This window comes from Ictalurus punctatus, chromosome 3 (genome assembly GCF_001660625.3).
Source record: "Ictalurus punctatus breed USDA103 chromosome 3, Coco_2.0, whole genome shotgun sequence".
NCBI classification, from domain to species: domain Eukaryota; kingdom Metazoa; phylum Chordata; class Actinopteri; order Siluriformes; family Ictaluridae; genus Ictalurus; species Ictalurus punctatus.
In genome coordinates this window covers 23,628,440-23,651,353 of record NC_030418.2, presented here as the reverse complement: position 1 = coordinate 23,651,353, position 22,914 = coordinate 23,628,440, and the positions used below count along the sequence as shown (strand labels likewise).

At 38.6% G+C, this 22,914-nt stretch overlaps 1 protein-coding gene across 1 annotated transcript in view; it reads right to left on the bottom strand.

The window, feature by feature from the left end:
• The window catches only part of map4k5 (mitogen-activated protein kinase kinase kinase kinase 5), a 49,814-nt gene extending 28,096 nt beyond the window's left edge, over nt 1-21,718 (bottom strand). Inside the window, exons 1-5 of the mRNA XM_017463938.3 lie at nt 21,457-21,718; nt 20,189-20,419; nt 7,950-8,007; nt 1,411-1,501; nt 1,132-1,196 (exon numbers count right to left, since the gene is read on the bottom strand). Of these exons, the coding sequence (XP_017319427.1) occupies nt 1,132-1,196; nt 1,411-1,501; nt 7,950-8,007; nt 20,189-20,296 (322 nt within the window). The 5' untranslated portion in view covers nt 20,297-20,419; nt 21,457-21,718. The remainder of the gene's footprint in view (nt 1-1,131; nt 1,197-1,410; nt 1,502-7,949; nt 8,008-20,188; nt 20,420-21,456) is intronic.
• Nucleotides 21,719-22,914: the final 1,196 nt, after the last annotated feature.

The window sequence follows — 22,914 nt, the reverse complement described above, 5'->3', positions numbered from 1 at the left end:
AATATTTCTGTGGTAATGTGGGAAATACACATACAATCTCTGATTTATGAACAAAAGCAGAATATCACAATAAGGAATTATTTATGACATGGTTATGGTTTTTTTATGATGTCAATATAATAACCAAATAAGTATAGTCATGCATAGTCTTGTTTATCAACATCCTCTTTAATTAGGAGGTGTGTTGTGCCCTAAGGGACAGAGCATGTTTGTGCAGTGTCCGCACACTACAGTAGACAGCACTGACCAAGAGATTTTTTATATAGTCGGGTCCGTAAATATTTGGACAGTGACAATTTTCTAAATTTTACCTCTGTATACCACCACAATGGATCTGTAATGAAGCAATCAAGATTTGATTGAAGTGTAGACTTTCAGCCTTAACTCAAGGAGTTTAACAAAAATATTGCATCAACCATTAGCGTTTTTTTTTTTTTTTTAAAAAGACATTCCTTTTTCACAAGCTCAAAAGTAATTGGAGAACTGACCGATAAGTGATCCATTTCGTCATTATTTCATGACAAATTAAGGAGATTAAAAGGTTTGGAGTTGATTCCAAGTGTTGAAATTGCATTTGGTAGCTGTTCATGGGAACTCTGTTAAACCCATTGAATTAAAGAAAGTCTACACTTGATTGCTTCATTTCAAATCCGTTGTGGTGGTGTACAACGGCAAAATTATGAAAACTGTCAAATATTCATGCTCTCAGCTCTGTAGGTATGCATGCATGCATGCACGTACGTACACTACCAGTCAAAAGTTTTGATGATCTTAAAAACCTTTTGATCTGAAGATGTATGATTAAATGATTGAAATCAGTGTTAGACAAAAACATAATAGTCAACACATTAATTTCTTTCATTGGAAAATTAACATTGTATTTACAAGAAAAAAAACACACCAAAAAACTTTATTTAAATGGAGCGAAATATTCCAAAAAGCAGCCAACAAGTGTCCAACAAGCCAACAAGAACTACTTTAATACTCCTTAAAAGGGGGGGTGGGGTGTGTGTAAACTTTTGACTGGTAGTGTACATACACCGACTCGACTAAAATTGTGTGAATTATGTGAATGACAAGATGAAATTTATAGATATTTGCAGGTTGTTAACCAAACAAATACCATGGTACCATGGTAGATGTCCTGAAGTGAGCCACCTCCACAATACTCCATACAAATCCACAGCTTCTCTCGACTGCAACACAGGAAGAATAAATTTGGTTTATGCCTTTTAATTATTAACATATTTCTACTCTGTTTGCTCACTGGCTTATCTGCAGATATGTCCTGATCTTTAACAAAAAACCCTAGAGACTAAAAGTTGCTTTGAATGTGACAAAAGAGCAATGAGCCACTTCCTGTAAATACTGCTACATCACCCACACAAAACGACTGTGTTTTGGCCATACCAGAGGTAGCTGCCAAAGTAGGCCACTATGTTGTGATGAGTACATTCTTTCACCATGAAGATTTCCTGCTGAATCACTGAGAAATCATCTCCTAGAAAACACAATAAAAAGTACAATTAGAATGGACAGACAGATGAACTATGCTCTTGCACCAAAAGCAAGTCAACAACACCATAAATAATGAAGCTGTTAAACTTGGCCTTGGAAAACAGACCAATTTTAAGAGTACAGTTGCAAATCAATCTTGAAAATCCTCCCATCAGCTCACTGTGTTGAAGTGAATGCCAAGCTAAACAAATATTCTGCATATGGACATGTGAAAAAATAAATACACCCCATGGAAATTGTTGGCTTTTTTTGACAAATCAAACATTTGTTCCTCTTTGAAACAGTGCCAATTAATGAAGTAGATAAGGAAACCACAAGGAAAATGAGCTTTTTCAAATAATTTATTCAACAAAAATATCAATGGATGTGATATTCTTCTGTGGAAAAAATAAGTACACCCTTGGCCTCAAAAGCTAGCATTGCCCCATTAAGCAGAAATAACTTCTTGTACACGTTTTGCATAACTGTCTACCAGGCTTGCTGGAATTTTTGACCAATCTTCCATGCAATATTCTTTCAGCTGCTAGAGGTTTGAGGGGTTTCTTGCATGTACTGCCCGTTTCAAATCCCCTACAACATTTCAATGGGATTCAAATCAGAGATCATCAAATCAGAGATCATCAAGCACTCTTTGATATGATGCAGAATTCATAGTTGAATCAACGAATGCAAGCTGTCCAGTCCCTGAGGCAGTGAAGCAGCCCCAAATCATAGCATTTCCACCACTGTGCTTCACAGCTGGTACGAGCTGCTTCTCCTGTCTGCTGTTACTGTGGCCAAACAACTGTCTTTGATTCGTCTGTCCTAAACAAATTATTCCAAAAGATCTGATTTTTTTCCCCTATATGCTCATTGGCAATCTGTAGTCTTGCAAAGGCTTTTTCCGGGCACACCACATGCAGGTCAAATTTGTGCAATCTCTTTCTGATAGTAGAAATCCTATGATGAAATTTTGGGGTTCATGGAGACTTCGTTTTATATCAGACGGTCTGCTCTTAGGCTGAATTTGCAGGGAAGCCAGTCCTGGACTAATTGGCAATCGTTTGAAATCTGCACCATTAGTAGATTATTTTCTTTACAGTGGAATGATGCATTTCCAATAAATTGGAGATCTTTTTAAATCCCTTGCCAGACTCATAGGCATCCACAACCTTTTTTCTGAAGGCTTTACAGAACTTTTTAGATCTTCACATAATCTAAATAGCAAAGGGAACACCAGGCACTAGATAGTAAAGGAGTATAAATAAGATAGGTTACACCTGCACTCCCTAAGCAGGTTCTAAATCACTGGCACCAAATCTTGAACACCTGATTCTAATTTTATGGATCTGAAGGTCCGACAAATGTAGGGGTGTACTTACTTTTTCCATGTGACAGTTTTCGTTAATTTAAATTGTGAAAATTTCTATAAAATGTCAATTTTATACACCAACATCTTTATTAATAGACACTGTTTCAAATTTGCTTGTCCAAATGTGTCAATATGTTCTTTCCCTACATCACACAGTAAGATATTTGGGTCTGGCTAGCGTCTTCATTTTCGCTTGATATGTTTAATTGTGAGGTGACTTACTTATAGCAAGAGAGTAATATGACCGCTTCTTGTCCCCCCAGCCTTGAAATTAAATAAGCATGTCCCAGGTACCTGGGCTGGACTAATGATTTGTCCACCTCTATACGGAGCGTTATTGCACTACTGTACATTGCGAGTATGTGTAGTTTAAAGTTCTCCATAAAGGCACCGTTAAATAGGGCAGGAATGCACAAGCTAAGAGACTAAATAACAGATTGAGCTGAGAGCTAGTGACTGGTTTACAAACACAATTACACATGAATGCACCCACTGTGTGTCTGAGCCAAGCAATGTTACTTTCAGCATAAGAGCCCAAAGTTTGAGCAGAATGGGTTTGAGAAAAGTACAGAGACTTCCCCTTCATAAATCTACCTGGTCCGCTTTAGTGTTCAGTTCAGGCTGGCAAAATAGTCTGAAAATGCCCAGAAGACACTATCAGAAAATTACATCTAAAGTGCATGTAAAATATAAAATACACCAGCCAAACGAACACCTATACAGCACCAAGTATAGTGCTAGTCATATGATGCAATCAGCTAAAAGGTGTGTTGTGTAACAGAAATGCATCAAGGTCATCTCATCTAAAGTACTGCAGTTCTCAATGTCTCTGAGAAATGAGAAACAAGATTCTGATCTCAAGCCTGACCACTTCCTTTAGACATGCCATATGTTTTGATTGTACACACAAGCTTGAGAATGTGCAAAATGTGAGGTTTGAGGTGCATGTGTGAATGCATTCAGGATGTTCTACAGTCACTCGTCTCCACTTCAGGCCTCTTTGTAATGTTATAATTACACACATCGGTCTTCTTTTGCCTTGAAATACGTGCTGTACTGCTGATGTCAATTTGGTGCTGGCAAATTGGTATTGCTAATATGAACACTGACTATGATTACATGGACTGCACAGTAATCTAATTATTGACCTTATTCTGAATAAGAGAATATTGTGATTAAGGTGTTTACGGTGTTTACATGGGTTGTTTTTAGAAAACTCCTTTCATGTTCCTGTATTACATGTTATAGAACATAGCTCGATGATTAGCACGTCATTATATCATCACCATGCCACACCGTCCAACATTCCCTCCATGATTTCAAGCATCAACATACAGTTCATCTCCGTTATGGTACCGCATACAGTTTTGAGTGTTTCATTTTTAATTTTATGAAAGCTTCATGTGCAGTTAATTATTTGTCATGCAATACGTGCAAATAGACGACTGTTTAAAGCTGCGGGCTGTATCCAAAACCACATACTTACCTACTATATAGTAGCTGAAATACATCCATTTCTCACAGTTTCGGACACAGCCGTGCTCTCGTTTGCAGTCAAACAGTTGAGCACTGCCATGTGTGTATGTGTCTATTTGCAAAATGCGGTGAAAACTCCCTCACGACATTAATGTGATTAAGGTGTGTACATGTCTATAATGCATGTCGATAATGCGACTAAAATAGGAATACTCCATGTCTTAATTCGATTTGTGTTTACTTCGAGAATGATTTTAATTGGATTAAGGTAATCAATAATAGCTGTTCACATGGTAGTTTCTTAATCGGAGTATTGTCTTAATCTGGTTAATACTGGATTATTGTTGTCCATGTAAACATACTGACTGATGATCAAAGTCACTAAGTGTTGTTTTTCCAAAAAAAAAAAAAAAAAAAAAAAAGGTTTCTCTCCCCAAAGAAAAACACACGCAGTCGTACCACGCTAGGAAAGGAAACACGCTGTGTGTCAACTAGTACTGTATGTGGTGGGATTATTTGTGTATACACACACAGATCAGCTATAACATTAAAACCACTGAAAGGTGACGTGAGTGACATTGATTATCTCACTACAATGGCACCTGTCAAGAGGTGGAAGATATTAGGCAGCAAGTGAACAGTAAGTTCTCAAAGGTGATGTGTTGGAAACAGGAAGAATGGGCAAGCATAAGGATCTGAACCACTTTGAAAAGGGCCAAGTTGTGATGACTAGACGACTGGGTCAGCACATGTCCAAAACAGCAGGTCTTGTGGGGGTATTCCCAGTTTGCAGTGGTTATTAGGGATGGGTATCATTAAGGTTTTAACAGTATTACTACTCTTACAGATACTGCTTATCGATCCAGTACTTTAACAGCATTCTCATTAGTACTATGTTGTGTTTCATTTATGAAAAAAGAAACAAATTGAGAACAGAATTAACATTGCTTTATTTATTTATTTTTTAATAAGTTTATTATACATCTATTTCTAAATGTGAAGGCATTTTTAGTGTTTAAGATTTATTTACTGCAGAAAAAAAATACCCTAAAAGATTTATATATAGGCTATTTGTAAAGTAAATGAAGGTGATGCGCATTTATTAGCCTAAATGTTTACATACTGATTTATTTCTTTTATTTGGGATTTTAAAAACAAGTAGAAAATATGTTGAATACATAATGTCGAATCATGAAATCAACAATTCAACATAAGGTAAGCAAACCAATTAGGGCAATTTTACATTTATTTTAAATGGTGTGAACAACGTTGATTCAACATGACATTAACGAGCAACAACGTTGGATCAATGTCGGAGATGAACACGGTTTTGATGCCGCAAGAGACCTTGATTATATGTGTAATTGTTATTTGGGAAGGCAGCTAGCATACATACCCAACATAGATGGGGCAACCAGAGACGAGCTAGCAAGGCAGTCGAAAACTTTGCATTTCTCTGTCTGCACATAATGCACTTTTGAAAAATGCTTTGAGAGACTGCATGTGTTTCCACCCTTACAAGCAAAAATCGTGTTGCGTTTGTGGCAACGAGTGTTTTCTGCGTCAACTCTAGTGAAGTGTAACCACACTTTTGAACGTTTAGTTCTCTCCACAATCGTCACTACATATTGAGCGGGAGTTTGCGTGTTATGTACATGCACTCGCTGTTGTATGCGACAGACAGCCTCCGCGCACAAGAGATCTCACTTCTGGATTGCGAATAACGAAAATGCAGACGAATGTCTTAATAATCACAAATTAGAAATGGTTGGTGAGATAAAATGTGCAAGATTGCATTTATTTAGTGATATTAAATAGGGATATATAATTTTCTTAATTTCTCCAGAACTGAAAGCCAAACCGATAAGAGTCAGAGCTCATCGATGCTATGGTCTTTCATAAATTAGCACCGGGGTCAATTTAATACTGGGTTTCAGTACCTATCCTGAGTGGTTAGTACCTACCAAAAGGGGTCCCAGGAAGAACAACCGGTGACAGGGTCATGGGTGCTCAAGGCTCACTGATGTGCATGGGGAGTGAAGTCTAGCCTGTCTGGTCCAATCAGACAGAAGAGCTACTGTAGCACAAACTGCCGAAAAAGTTAACGCTGGCTATGACAGAAAGATGTCAGAAAACACAGTGTAATGTCAGACCGGTCAGAGTCCACCATTAAAAGCGCCTACAATGGGCAGTTCAGCATCAGAACCAAATGACGGATTAATGGAAAAAGGTGGCCCGGTCCGATGAATTACGTTTTCTTGTATATCATGTAGACGACCGGGTGCGTGTGCGTCACTTACCTGGGGAAAAGATGGCACCAGGCTACACTATGGGAAGAAGGCAAGCATTGTAGTGTGATGCTCTGGGCAATGTTCTGCTGGGAAACCTTGGGTCTTGGCATTCATGTGGATGTTACTTTAACACGTACCACCTACCTAAACATTGTTGAAGAACAATTACATGTCTTCATGGCAACTGTATTCCCTAATGCTAGTGGCTGCTTGAAACAAGATAATGTGCCCTGCCACACTGCAAAAAAAGTTTAAGAAAGATTTGAGGTACATGACAGAATTCAAGGTGTTGACTTGGCTTCCAAACTCCCCAGGTATGAAACCGATTGAGATATGGGATGTGCTGGACAAACAAGTCCATTCCATGGAGGCCCTACCACGCAACTTGCAGGACTTAAAGTATCTGCTGCTAATGTCTTGGTGCCAGATACCACAGCACACCTTCAGAGGTCTCGTGTAGCCCATGTCTCAATGAGTCAGAACTGTTTTGGCGGCACAAGGGGGATCCACACAATATTACGCAGGTGGTTTTAATGTTATGGGTGATTGGTGTGTTTATGTGCATTGAGCAACTATAAAAAGACAGCTGCCTAATATTGTGTAGTACTGTGAAGAGATGGAGGAGCTGCACGCTCATACAGAAGATCTGAAATGCATAATCAAGCAGGTATTCCGTTCATCCTAAAGCTGCAGCCTGAGATTCATTCAACGTAGCCCTGTATATTGAGCAAAGTGTCAGGAAATGAAAGCTGACACGATGGAGTTAAATACCTGCCTAGAACATACAACAGATCCATTTTGGGGATCTGGAAGTCTCAGGTCGAAGCAGTCAGCAACGACCTTAAAAAAAGTTCATGGTTATGGAGGACAGTACCCGCTAAACAGTGACTGGACAGCTAAGAAAATTACAGGCTCAGGATCAGAGAACACTGAAAGAATAAAAGTTGACTTCATTAGAGGTATCGCATTAGAGGTCAATTCAAGAGCCAACAGAGATGTTAAGACAGATGATGGGCAATCATTTCTAGTCACTATTTTAGAGTAAACGTTATAGGAACCCAAAGCAGTCTTAACGCTAGAGTATTATTCAACCATGTAAATGATGGAAGAGAATATAGGGTTGTAAAATTTCCATGGATGTAAGGTGGTGCACACTCGCCTAGCACTGGACGTCAGGTTATAATACTGTACAGTACTGGCGACCGTAATCCAGTGAGACAAAACTATAGTGTTTCAAACAGAAAAGTGAATAAAATGGTTTTGTGAAAGTTAAGGCTGAGAAATTCTGATGCGGGGTTAAAGCTGAAACTCACCCGGCTCCAATTTAATCATCTTTACAGCTGCTAGCTCTCCGGTGGAGATTTTACGGGCCTGAAAAACACAAAGATAAAAGGTTTTTAAACATGCAGAATAGGGTAGTTTCATAGCAGAACATAAAAATATGCACTGTGGCTCCTGGATAAGGAAGGTGCTAAACTGTAATAGCGTTATTTCTTTTTTTGTGTATAGAAGTTGAGAGGAGAGGAGAAGATGAGAGGAGAGGAGAAGATGAGTGGAGAAGAGTGGATAGGTGAGCAAAGGCATGGAGAAAAGAGGAGAGGAGACAGAGAGACAATAAAAACACAGTTCAAGTTCTCCAAGTTTACATGTGGAAGCATGACCGTCTCACATCCAGAGAAATGGTAAATAGGGACTACACTGTTGTCCTAGTTCTTACTCCCTTGCACTCAAAAACATGCATATTTTTATGGTTTTATAACAGAGTTTAAAATCTTGTTTGCTTTCCCCAAGTTCAAAGGACAGCCCTGGATGTTCTGGTGTTTACTCGTGATCTGAACAATAGCTACACAGATACACTGTCAGTTTCTCTCTCCCTCCCACTCTCAACACACACGATAACATCCACAAATTACAGTTAATGATGTGGTTAATAGGCAATCATACCTTCATGGGTTTAAAAAATAAATAAATAAAAAATAAAAGGATAAAACAAATCAAAAACCAATTCAATGGCAACAACTCACTTATTGCTCATAGCATAAAAATCGAAATTGTATGCATTTAAAATTATGTAAAATTAGTTTATCGCTGCCACTTTTTCAAGAAAAGGTAGAATGTGTATGGAACGCAAAGCTACTGAGGATAATGGGGTAATGCGTGTGAGGACATGGAAGACAGAGATAGAGGAGGAGGGAGTGATCTAGAGGCTGGCTAGGATTCATAAGTTCCTGTAATTGATCTCAGACAAATGCCTGGACATAAAAGGGCAAATGATTGTGTGAGAAACTCAGCCGGGCCCAAAGCATGTGTTTTACATACACAGGCCAAGACTGATAACAGACAGACAGACAGACACGTCAGAAACCAACTATACATGCTTAACCAGAAACCACCGTTGACTGGTTGAACATTAACAGACACTCAGAAATAGCAGATAATTAACTAGTCACAAGCTGGTGCCAGGCTGCATGTCATTACCCTTATCTGGCCAGTTGTGGGAGTTATCACTTTCTAAACATATCTCCCTTTTTATCTCTATGACTCACACCTGCTGTGTGCTACTGACTTAATATTATGGTTAGGCATTTCAGCAATATTACCATTTTCTTATATACATGTACTTTAACTACTACCGAGCAAACTTTAATTGGAACACTTCACTTAAAATGGCCATCTAACACAGCCACACTGAAACTGCTCATACAATCCTACTCTACAGGAAGGAACGATTATGCATACGTATTGCAGTTCTTTCCATAAAATAGAAAATAAATCAACTCCACAAGCAAATGTGTGAAAAATCTTGATGTTCTTATGGTGACTTGCGGGGCTACTTGTGCAAACATGCATTTTCTTTAGCCAGTCTGAACTGAATGGCTTTGAAAAGGCTATTGAAGGCTACTGAGCAGACTTCATAACACTACAGTTTTATCAGGTCGGTTTTGCAGTGGACAAACTTTTAAACTGCTGCTATGGGAATCCATTTTTAATGCCACCCTGTTACAATGTATTGCAAATGTATGTTCTTTTAAAAAAAAAAAAAAAATATATATATATATATATATATATATATATATATATATATATATATATATATATATATATATATATATATATATATATATTTTTTTTTTTTTTTTTTAAATGTACAGGACGTGAAAGGGACAAATTTTGAGTACTGAAACAAAAAAGGAAAGTGGCACAAATGTGTCAGAAAGAGAGAGAAGTCAATTGGAGAGTTAGTTTATTTAGCAAAGGAAATCGCTGGTAAGAGAGTAAGAAGGAGGTGGCATATTTAAGTTTGTTTGTTTGTGCTGGTGCTTCCACATCACATGCAGCCACGTATATATCTGGACCAGTCAGTCAGGGGAAGTCTCTAAACAAAAGTTGCAGTGGACAGGAGCTCTGTAAGGACACACACACACACACACACACACACACACACACACACACACACACACACACACACACACACACACAGTGGCATAGGAACAGAAAACACTGCGTCTTTCTTTTTCAAACACCATCTTAACGACGAACCATTTTGAAGTACACAACATTAATCTAATCTGTGACATTTCAAGCAATATTGAATTTGGAGTGCGTGTGTGTCGGGGTGGGGGGGTGGGGCTGGATGAAAAAGAAAGAAGGGGGTGCACAAGCTCTGGATTGCAAATAAAGTTTAATCAAACAACTTTGATCCCATTTGCAACTTTCCCAGCTCAACTACTGAGACAGGCATCTCGGTTTGTACAGGCATGAACGAGAACATTTTTGTTTTCAAGCATCTGCACATTTACCAATAGCAGTGACATACATATGCCATAATACACTGACGAAGTTGTCCCTATACTTTTTTGTCTCAAATTGAGATGTTCTAGCAAAACTGTTTTTGAAAAAAATAAACTGTTGAACGCATTTAAAGCTAATCCACAGAGAACATGTCTCTACAGTCACATGAATCTGATTACTTCTGGCTACTTTTGCAGATGTTCACTATAGTCTCGAAGCTACAGTGTACAAGTAGCCACATAAACGGGAATTATAACACTGACTACATCCCATTCTCCAGTTATTTAACGCTGGTAACAATGGAAAAAGAAGTGTTTGATACAGATTCTGTTATTGCAGAAACTTATTGCAGAAGTGCAGGCTTGCTTTACACTCAAGTGTTTAGGGAGACACAATGATACAAGACTGATAACCAGTTGACTATATGAGAAACTGCATTCAACCGTCACATTCCATAGCTTGGGCATTACGTATAACCATGACCGTTTCTCATTACACGTGCTTATTCAATCCTGTGTCCTTGTGAGCTTGTTCTACGTTGTCATCCACTGCCAAAGTTCAATTACAATACTCAGGAATCGGTTACGCATTATATATATAAAAACCAAACATCGGCTATATTATATATATATATATATATATATATATATATATATATATATATATATATATATATATATATATATATATATATATATATATATATATATATATATATATATATATATATATATATAGTTTTAGAAAGGTGTCACCTGAACCCTAATAATTTTGGTAGTGATATTACACTTAATACTTAGTACTATAAAATGAAAAGATTTAAAGCTCTGGACACATCACCTCCAAAACACCCAAGCATTGATATCATTACAGATTACTGATACAGACAAGCCAGCAAGTAAATGTCTGGAGCTTTACGCCATGCTGTAATATTCAACATGCTAGGCGGTCAGAGGATAACACATTCAACAAATATGATACCTACTCAGGATTGGGCTATAACAGAATACAAATTATAAAGTTGGGGCAGTGATGGTGGAAGTTGTTTTTTTGTTTTTTTTTTTAACCATCGCGGTAGTTATTGTCATAATCACTGTGGTAAGCAGGGGTGGGAAAGGGGGGGCTGTAGGGAGTGAAATTTACATCACATATACATACACGCGTGCCCACACACACACACACACACACACACACACACACAAATATAAAAAAAAATTAAATGAGGCTCCATCACTGATGTAACATTTGGTTTCCCCAACAAGCGCCATCGCAGCGGTAGAAGCCGAAGTGAAATAGCAGAATTCACCTGACTGTTTTTTTTCCACACTCAAACAAACCCACGCCAAACTAAGACAACACCATATAAGGCGTTGGATTATGATTACGTAATTTGTGTATTAATATTACATCTCCCGCTATATGGTAGGCTATAAATACAAATTAATATAGCAACTGTATTATTATTGCACTTGTATACAAAACGTTCTACTTTGTACTTGTCATAGTGAGCAGAAAGATTAACGTGGCGTGTGATGTGACACCACCGTAGATTGTCATGGCCACCGTCACAGCCCTTCATAGAGTTACATATTCCGAATACAAAACAAAAAGTATCTATATTCAATCCATAATGTTTTAAAATGGTAACATTGAGAATACAGTTGCATAAAAACATTTAAAATAAAAATAAATAAAAAACACAACATTTTAGGGGAATCCTTTCAGAATACCTGTCCAGTCTTTAAAAGATACAGCACCAATACCATTTTTAAAATCACAATGTTCATGCTTTCTTCTTGAGAGCAGTGGTAAGTGGTCATGGGTCAAATACACATGGTTTGGTTCATTATAATTCTGTTCATTTACTAAGTGTAGGTAAATAATTAAGGGTGTATTTTTGCAGCTTTTATAGCAGATAATACAGCACAGTTGTTTCCCCATATATGCAAACTGACGAACCTCGTCTTTCCCCACAACTTGCTTACTAGTGTTGATGACACATAGGTGATACTTAGATGGGGAGACCTTGTAGATTGACAACCACCCAAGTATATTTTGCCCTATTTTACCATAACTTCATTTATTATAAGAGAACACCACATTTCCCCCTTATTTGTTATTTGGTGGTGGTGGTGAATGAAAGACAGCAGAGAGAGCAAACATTTACTGTTTATATCCATCATACTTGAAACATATCAACCACAGCCGGGTCTATACCCTGTGTTCCTCCAACAACCACCTAAGTATATTTCAAATATGTGAAAAACTCTGCTTGGTTAAAGCTATGTACGCTGTGCAACACGCCTTTAAAGAGGCAGAGCTGAACAGCTGTTTTGGCTCGCAGCAGGGCCAATTGTCCTGGGCTGGAAAAATCATGTCAACAGAAATAGAAGTATACTGAGAATCACAGTTTTTCTAAGGTGCCCTTAAATTACATAATTATTATAGGGCTAAAGCCCTTTCAAATATTACAAATTGCACGTCTAAATGAACAAACTTATGTATAAATTTACCGCATGAATTATAGGTGCACCGACGTAGCGGCCAATAAACGCTATCGGCCGATAAAGGCAATTCATGCTAGTTTAGAAACATCCAATGATCAGGCCGATTATATCCAGTCACTCAAAAGAAGGAAGAAAAACGCATCGATTTCGTGCGGTGTGTAAATATGTTGTCTCTTGGGTGACAATGATGACAAAATTGCAGTTTGTAATCTCTGTAAGCTCTGCACTGTTAATGTTACACCGGATGCTGCAGCAGTGAAACGGGAGTTTCGGCGTCGAGTCCAATTTTTTTTGCCGCACTGCTCATGCTGAATTAAATTCTGTTAATATGAATTCAGAACATTCAATAGGTTAAGAAATCTTACTTTAATCTCCAGAATTTAGTTAAAGTGTTAATGATAATTTGAGTAATGCATTTTCTGTTTATGAGTCCAGTTACTGTGAAACAACTTGCTGAAATGGAGAGAATAATTGTGGAATTTATTATTATTATTATTACCATTATAAATTTAAAAGAAGGTATAAAAGCAGAACTATCAGTATCGGCCGATATCACTCTGAACAATCTGTTATCGGTATCGGCTGTGAAATTTACTATCGGCGCATCTCTAGTATAAATATAAATCTTTATATCACCAGTAAGTTTTACAGTAATGTATAATACTAAATCACGATACTGGATCAGTACATTTTTGTATATAAATACATTCATGAAGTCATGGTGATGTGTTGACTGATCGCTTCATTCTAGTCATTGTAAATCATCCCCAATCCTACTGGGTGTGACTAAACAAGTCAAGATAGCTAGAGCAATTTCCCTCATTTACAAGAATGGGAAAAAAAACAAAACAACAACAATGACCTTCCAACCAAGAAATGAAAATCTGAGCTCTAAACAACCATCTTTGTCCTGCCTACAGTGGTAAAGTAAAAACAACACTGAGGAATATAACAAACAAGCATGAGTAAACTGAGCATCATGGATTATGTTGAGATTGTACATTTAGGATTCCTCTATTCTAATCTATTGTTCTTATACTTCATATTATTATGTTTAAGTTTTTAAATTTGTCACACTGATACTACAGGCCACAAGTATGTCCCTCACCACAAATGGCTCTCATGAGCCTACAGGTTGCAATACACACCACACCCATAATCTACATGATTTTCCCACCACCCAATAAGTCCAAAATGTCTGAAAATAGGTATACATGTCTCATTTCTCAGGGGAACAAAAAAGCCATTGGTGCCCATAAAGGCCACAATGATAGATTTTCCAGTACATTGAAAATTTGTCCAAAACTACAAAAATCTTCTCCTCATGCACCGTAGTTTCTGATTGACTTGAACTGTGGTACATATGCGTGGGAAGGATGTCTTTCTAAAGGGTGGCAATAAGGAGTCCATTACACATCCTCTAGTCATAAAACAGACACTCCGATTCAATCACCAGTTCATATGAAGACTCTTGACAAGGTTGAGTAACAAATCTGAGAAATGGGGTGAATGCAAGATGAAAAATAGGTTTATTGTCAACATCTGAAATATGCATGCTTGGCTGAATGCTAGTGCACTCTGCCAATGGATGCCCCCCTTCCTCCACAGTCGACGCATGCTCCAAAACTCTCACTGACTCCTCAGGCCCTTTACACACGCATGAGCTTGGAGCCATGCACACGCATCCATGGCTTTCTGGCAAGGGTGGGCTGGCTGACTATTAAGCAGACATTATGTGGCTGATTTGGCCACAGCTAATGCTAACAGAAACATTAAGTCTTCTTTTCCAGAACCATGAAGTTTGGTCAGTTTTGTTCTACTGTGGCACACTGAAATAGAGACTAGACTTACACTTCTCCGAAAGCATGGACCTAAATAGAGTATAGGGGGCGCTACAGGCCATGGCTCAAATTTGACACAATCAAAATGATCACATTTCAACAGCGCAATGCCAAAACTTCTGAAAGTTGGTATGCACACCTTGTTTCTCATGGGGAACAAAAAGGTCTCAAGAACCCATAATGTCCACATGATGGATTTGTCTCTACATTTATCATTTGTGGAAAACTACAAAAATGAACTTAAAATCGGCCCTTGATCCAAATGCGTTGAAATGTGTATCTGTGGGATACATTTCTCTACCATTTCAATTTTGAAATAGTCCACAATCTTGAGAAGGAATCAGCCATTACTATATTCTTTTATATAGTCTTTAATCGTTTTTTTTAATGAGTCTTCTTGGTTTCTCATGTTGTTTCTAAATGGTTTATATTACTGCATACATGTCCCTATTGAATCCTGATCTTTTTTTTTTTTTTTTGTCTTTTTAACTTCCTTGTGAAGCACTCAGCCACATTTTATGTATGAAAGCAGCTACACAAACAGATGATTGTTATTATTTGGGAATTGTTATACATAGACAATGGGTATGTGATCTTTTCTTTTGTGGTGGAAATCATAACCTGCCATTATAAAAGTTACCTAAGCACTAATTTACATACATACAGACACACACACATAAAATACATATACATACATACACACACATATATATATATATATATACACACATATATATATATACACATACATACACATTTTTTATATATATATATATATATATATATATATATATATATATATATATATATAAATATATATATATATATATATATATATATATATATATATATATATATATATATATATATATATATATATATATATATATATATATATATATATATGCTTACATCTTTTCATGTGACAACACTGAAGAAATGACACTGCTACAATGTAAAGTAGTGAGTGTACAGTTTGTGTAACAGTGTAAATTTGCTGTCCCTCAAAATAACTCAACACACAGCCATTAATGTCTAAACCGCTGGCAACAAAAGTGAGTACACCCCTAAGGGAAAATGTCCAAATTGGGCCCAATTAGTCATTTTCCCTCCCCAGTGTCATGTGACTTGTTAGTGTTACAAGGTCTCAGGTGTGAATGGGGAGCAGGTGTATTAAATTTGGTGTCATCGCTCTCACACTCCCTCATACTGGTCACTGGAAGTTCAACATGGCAGCTCATGGCAAAGAACTCTCTGAGGATCTGAAAATAAGAATTGTTGCTCTACATAAAGATGGCCTAGGCTATAAGAAGATTGCCAAGACCCTGACACTGAGCTGCAGCACAGTGGCCAAGACCATACAGCGGTTTAACAGGACAGGTTCCACTCAGAACAGGCCTCGCCATGGTCGACCAAAGAAGTTGAGTGCATGTTCTCAGAGTCATAGCCAGAGGTTGTCTTTGGGAAATAGATGTATTAATGCTGCCAGCATTGCTGCAGAGGTTGAAGGGGTGGGGAGTCAGCCTGTGAGTGCTCAGACCATACGCCGCACACTGCATCAAATTGGTCAGCATGGCTGTCGTCCCAGAAGAAAGCCTCTTCTAAAGATGATGCATAAGAAAGCCCGCGAACAGTTTGCTGAAGACAAGCAGACTAAGGTCATGGATTACTGGAACCATGTCCTGTGGTCTGATGAGACCAAGATAAACTTATTTGGTTCAGATGGTGTCAAGCATGTGTGGCGACACAGCTACCAAGCTTAGCAGGCAGCTAGAACACACATGCAGGCTGGTCGCTGCACCCCAGTACTTAAAACAGCAGCAGCTAAGCTGACAGAGAGGAAGGATGTCCCCCGAACAATAACAGTAGGAAAAGTATCTACTGTGCACACGCACACCCACACAGAGCTATCCCTTGGCCTGAGGAAGTTGTCCACTCCTGGATGAATGGAAACTTTGCTACTTTCACAAGGTTTCCTGGAAAGTCCAGATGGCCTGCTAAATCCAAATCCCTGAATGTGTGTGTCATTGTTACATGAGTACTCTGGACCCACTATAAAAAAAAAATAAAAAAAAAGTAAACACAGTCTCCAACCGCTTATATACACTGCAGCTTTACACATCTTAACATCAGAGGACCTCTCTCATGACAGGATCAGATGCTTCAGAAGATCTCCCTTTCAGCCACAAACAACAATAACCAAATTCAGAACACCACCAACAAAAACACACCACAATTTGAAACTGCCTTGTACCTGGGTCAGGTGAATAAAGAGTTAAACTAGTAGACAAAATGTATCCCTCTTGAACACCTGTTTAAATAATCAGAACAAGATATGAAATGTTTGGAGCTCCAGTGGTACTTAAAAGAATGATATTGGTAAAGATCAGTCATAAACCCTTTTCTCCATCCAGCTCACATCTCTGACGGCAGTTTTAACATCTCGAATATACTCAAGCTTAGTTGATAAAGAATAAGACACTTAATATGTGTAGGGCGCACGTCTGTAACGTTTACTCGTCCTGAGTCAACACAGGACTCCAAATCCTTCAAACCCCACCAGAATGTTTAAAGACGCCAAAAAAACAGGATTGTTATTACAATCCTTTCTCCTGCACTGTTTACTTCATTCACTGATAATAGTTATACAGATGAAGTTCCCAGTATGTGCTTTAAAAGGTTCATAGGCAAAAACTGACTGCACGTACAAGAAAAACTAGTATGTGTAGTTCTCGTCTGTAACGTCTCTGACGTGCGAGAGAGGGAGAGGTCGTAATCTGGACTCTGCACTACAACACGATTACCGAAATTAAACAAAGCACGACGTTTCACGCCACACGTACAATTTTTCTGACATTTTTACTTTATGGATGTCCTATTTTCAAAGCCACAATGAGGCATTCCCTCCGCTACAATGCGGTCAATCAAACCCACAGAACTTTCTCAGAAGTAGGCTAGTCTCTGCCTGGCATGCTAATCCAGGAGGGACAACCTCTGGAGAGATCCTGTCCTCACTACACGCAGCACTCTCACTACATTCGCTCTGCCATTCCGAGAACACAAAAGATATACAAGTCTACCCTGTCAGGCACAAAAGGAAAACGGGAAAGAAAACGGCTTGTTTATTCAAGCATTAACTATTGCAACAGGGGAAAGGTGAGCTCAGATGGGAGAGTACTTCCTGGTTGGTGCAGATCTGCTGTTCTTACGAGGAGTGTCCACAGAAATTCTCAGGCCATCAACACACAGGAAAATATGGAACAAAGTCATCTCACAAGAGTGACGCACAGAGAAACAATTCACTAGAAATGGGAAAAATAATTGATCATATGGGGAAGTCATCATCACAGATTTTCACAGAAATTTCTAAGAAAACTGTGGGTCTATTGCATAATTTTTCTCTTATTAAACTTCCAATGTATGACACCTGTGCAAGAATGGAAGATAATTTAATTGGTTATTTTTAATAAGAATCTCAAATAAAGCTTTCTAGTTAGGCTTACAGCCTGTACAAAAACAATTCAGCATTTTATTTTATTGCTTTAATGCACAGACATGAAAAACCCTAATCCCTATCTAAAGAACCCCATTAAAAACACTTTACCTAACAGTTCAGGGTGAAACAATAATATATGAAAAGTAATAAAAAAATCATAATACAGGGTGACCATCAGGACACTTTCATATATGCAGCATTCATTTGAAATAACCAAAAAAAAAAAGGGGACCCAAGACCGTCTGAGTGAGGTGATCTTGCTCTGCATCCAAATGAACTTTAGCATGGCTCAATTGCATCGAGAAAGTCGATGCAACTCTACATCGTCCCCAACTGCAGGAAATGAACAAAACCATGCTGTGCATTTTGGGGTGTGAATGACGTTACTCTATAGATGCAAACCACTAAACTGTGCTCCAAGGTGCAGTTTATTATTCATAATTAAAAAAATAAAAATTATAATACAATCAAAAAAATTAGTTTTAATTGTGCAAGAATGCAATGAGTTCTGGATATTTGGATTGATAAGAAAAATGCTGCATGTGACAATATTTTAAACAAGTCATTTACATAATTTTGTACACATTTAGCACTGGCTATTTGCTCCCTGTACTAGAGGTTTTTGAGGTTTCTCAACACACTTGCCACAGTTTTGTTTTCGGTCACCGTATTTTCTGACCAATTAAAGAGATTTACAAAGTATATTTTCAGCCACACAAACAGTTTTTGCAAAAAATTTTTTTGGTGTTTAAGTCATTTAATTATATGCAGTGTGCAATCAAACCAACTCGCAAATGAACTAAAAGCATTAATTTCTCTCGGATTTAGACTACTGGTGCATCTCAGCACAGGGCCACCGGAGGCAAACAGGGGCAAGCTGGCATATGACCCGGCACTGTTCAAACGACTGGTGTGGTGACTCGTCACTTCAGGTGTAAACAGACAGGTTTGTTTATCTGATAGGTCAGAAAAACCAATCAAAACTTCCAGTTCAGCTTCTCCTAAACGGGATCTCCCATGAGCAATAAAAGGGTTAACCACACTTTGGCACCCACTGGTGCTCAATAACCGTGTGATGAACCAGCATCTCTTACGCTTCAATATTTCAAGTGGGGGGGGGGGGGGGGGGGGGGGTTTAGCGAAACAGACAGTTACTACAGTGACAAGCAGCCTGCTGCGGAACATGATATTTTATTTCTTTTGACATATTTTAGAACGCATCAAACTTTGCCCCACCACTTTTAGAGTAGTCGTGCCACCCCGGTCTCAGCATCCTGAATCAAAATCGAATCAAATCATGAGATGCCTAGAGATTCCTACACCCGTGTCCAAGTGTAAACAGATCTGCGCATTATATATTGGTTTCTAAGCTCAACGAACAACCTTTTCTTTGCACTTAACAGAACATGGACAAGTCAGAAAATGCTCCAACTGTAGTTATTCAAATAACGTGCGGTACAGGGGGGGAGCATGTATAGGGAGGGCAATGTGGACTTAAAACTAGATCAGGATATTTTCTGGTATTTATTGCGATAACGATATCAGTGACAACATAAATACAGTACCATTCACCACTGTTTTTAGCTACAAGTGATAGCTGTGATCTTGACCAAAAAGTAAAACTGATTTTCTGTAACAAACCAGTTCCAGATTGTAGAGCTTGCCCCTCGTTTAGTGATAAACTCCTCCTCAGCTTCACGTCCGCCTTCCGCCGTACTTGTTTTCGCTCTGCATGTGAACTGCGAATGGGTCGTACATCGTCGCAAACAGAAATACATCAACTAGGCTTTATCGTCATCATCGTGGGGAGACTAATTCTTATATTGGGGAGAATTTCTACCGGTATATCGCAAACGATAAGATATCGCCCATCCCTAGGCATGTATTAGAAAATCAATCAGAAAGCCTTCACACACCTTGAACACGTCTCCATATGTGCCACTGCCGACTCTCTGGATGAGCTCGAAGTCGTGCTGGGGGTTTCTGCGAAGGATGTCTCCGCAGGACCTCGGGTACGACTCCATGCCCGGAGCTGGCGGCGTGAGTCACAGGGAGATAAACACAGATGATCGAGCTGACCTGGTGCTCTGCTTTTCCAACTACTGCATCAAAGTCCTCTCATCCGAGTAGGCCACCTGGCTCATTGTCTTGGGGAGAAACAATAAACACAAAGCTGAGGATGAGGTGGATGATGTTTTTTAAGAAGCTACTGCACTGAAGAGAGAAAGCAGACAAGCACCTGACAGTCTGAGTGCTTTCCTCACATGAGAGAGGATATGAAGCTTTCAGTCTCTTCTCAAATCTCATCCTTACAGATGAGCACAAATCTGGACAGTGGTTTTGTTTTGAAGTGGATTCATTAATATTCTAGTGCAGACTTTTTTCCCTTTAAATCACAATCCTCAACTTTTGCCTGTCAAAAACAACCCTCCAATCACGTAGTTAAAACGTTTAGCTAAACATTTAACCCTTCTTTAGCGAACAATAATGTACGATATTACGACAAATTAGCTAAATGTTCGGTTTTTTAAGTCAAAACAACTCAAAATACGCTTATTGTTCAGTTTTAACCCACAACGCTGCCTTATTTTGATATAGTTTGTTATATTGCTATTTATGAAATAGCATCGAACAAAACATCCAGCTTTGCTTAAAATAAATAAATAACCGACGAATTCCGCACGAGCTTAGTCCGAACTAAAACAAGTTATAGCTAGCTCACTCTGCTAGTGCTCCAGCTGTCTGCACTAACAAAATGCTTTTCTGTTAGTCTTGTTTAAAATATTATTTATATATATATTTATATATATATATATATATATATATATATATATATATATATATATATATATATATATATATATAAACAACCACGCTGGTTGTGTGCGTAAACATGCAAACTTTCTTGACCAAGTTAGCAGTCAAACTAGCCCATTATAACACAACAGCTAGCTAGTGACAGAAATGTAATAGTTAGCTTAGCAGAGCGCGCCGTGAAGCTGATTAAACCGCACTCGCATTAGCTTTAACTCACTTGGTATAAAAAACTAAATAAAGCCCGACTAGCATTCGGTTATTCCTCCAGCTGAGTTAGCAGACAGAAACGTTAGCAGTAAAACCCGTTTCTAAAAGTTATCTAACCCATTTCGACAAGACTTTCCCCCCCCCTCTTCGAAAAACATACCATTTCCACGTGAACAGTCCACATCCGTAAGAGTGACACAGACGCTTCTTCAAGTCCTGACATTATTCTGCGTCGAAATAAACATCCCAAAGCGACTCATTCACTTCCCATCGAGCTGAAAGTTTTCTTCTCCAGTTCAAGAGCTAAGAATCACACAAACTGCTACACAGCTAATCATCCAGCCACGCTAAAGAACCCTCTCTCCCCGCCTAACTTGCTGCGACGCGTTTATGTTTTTTCCTCCCTCACCCGTATTGCGAAACAACCCGCCTTCTGCGCTAGGATTGCATAGTAGATTAAACTCCAAAGTACCGATTGGACATCAGTCTAACTGACTGCAATGAGAGCCAATCATAGGAGGAGGTTGACGACACTTAAAAGCGGAGGATATGCCGGATTACGTGTGGTAAAGATATAGATGCTACGTATTAAATAGAAATGACGTGATATTTCTTTCTGTTGATTGGACATGTTTATAATAGGAGCAAACTAAATATTAGACCAGTTACCCGTAACTAGTTTTCTAGCAAGAGGAGCTAAACCTCCACATTTTCTGAGTTATAGTTGAGGGTCGTATAATGCAATCAATAATTGTGCATTGCGCGCCATCTAGCGGCTGATATCAAATTACAGCCCCACAAGCAGTCCAGTGAAATATTTTAGTTCGGGTCAAATATGGGACGGTGATGATGAGGGGGAAATTCTGAATAAAGCCAACTGTTTAAACAAGTATTTAAAAAAAAAACAACAACAACAATTTATAACATAAACATGTTCGAGTCAGCATTGTGTACAGTTGTTTTGCTGTAATAGCAAATGTCTGCAGAGTGAAGGGCCTTGGTAACAAACATGACACTTTAATGATCCATCCATCTATCTTCTATACCGCTTATTCTACAGGGTTGTGGGGAACCTGGAGCCTATCCCAGGAGGCATGGGGCACAAGGCGGGGTGCCAATCCATCACAGGGCACAATCACATACACATTCACACATCCATTCATACATTACAGACACTTTGGACATGCCAATCAGTCTACAATACATGTCTTTGGACTCGGGGAGGAAACCAGAGTACCCAGAGCAAACCCCTGCAGCACGGGGTGAACATGCAAACTCCGCACACACGGGGCCGTGGCGGGAATCAAATCCCCAACCCTGGCAGTGTGAGGCCAACAAGCTAACCTCTAAGACTATTTAAAAATGTGAAAGGGATATAGTCAGGTTAACAAAATACTAACAAAATAAATAGAAGGTATCCCAAAAGAATTATTGCGAAATAGGTGTTGCAAAAGGAGACAAAATGTGTCAGTGTCTTAGTTCTGTTCTCAACATCTAAACAATTTCATTAATCATTTGGAAAGGTACTGTCTGTGAGGGGTTTCTGTGCGTTTCCTCTGGGTTCTCTGGTTTCCTCCCTTACAAATATCCACAGACACACAACATGTCTGTGAGGTAG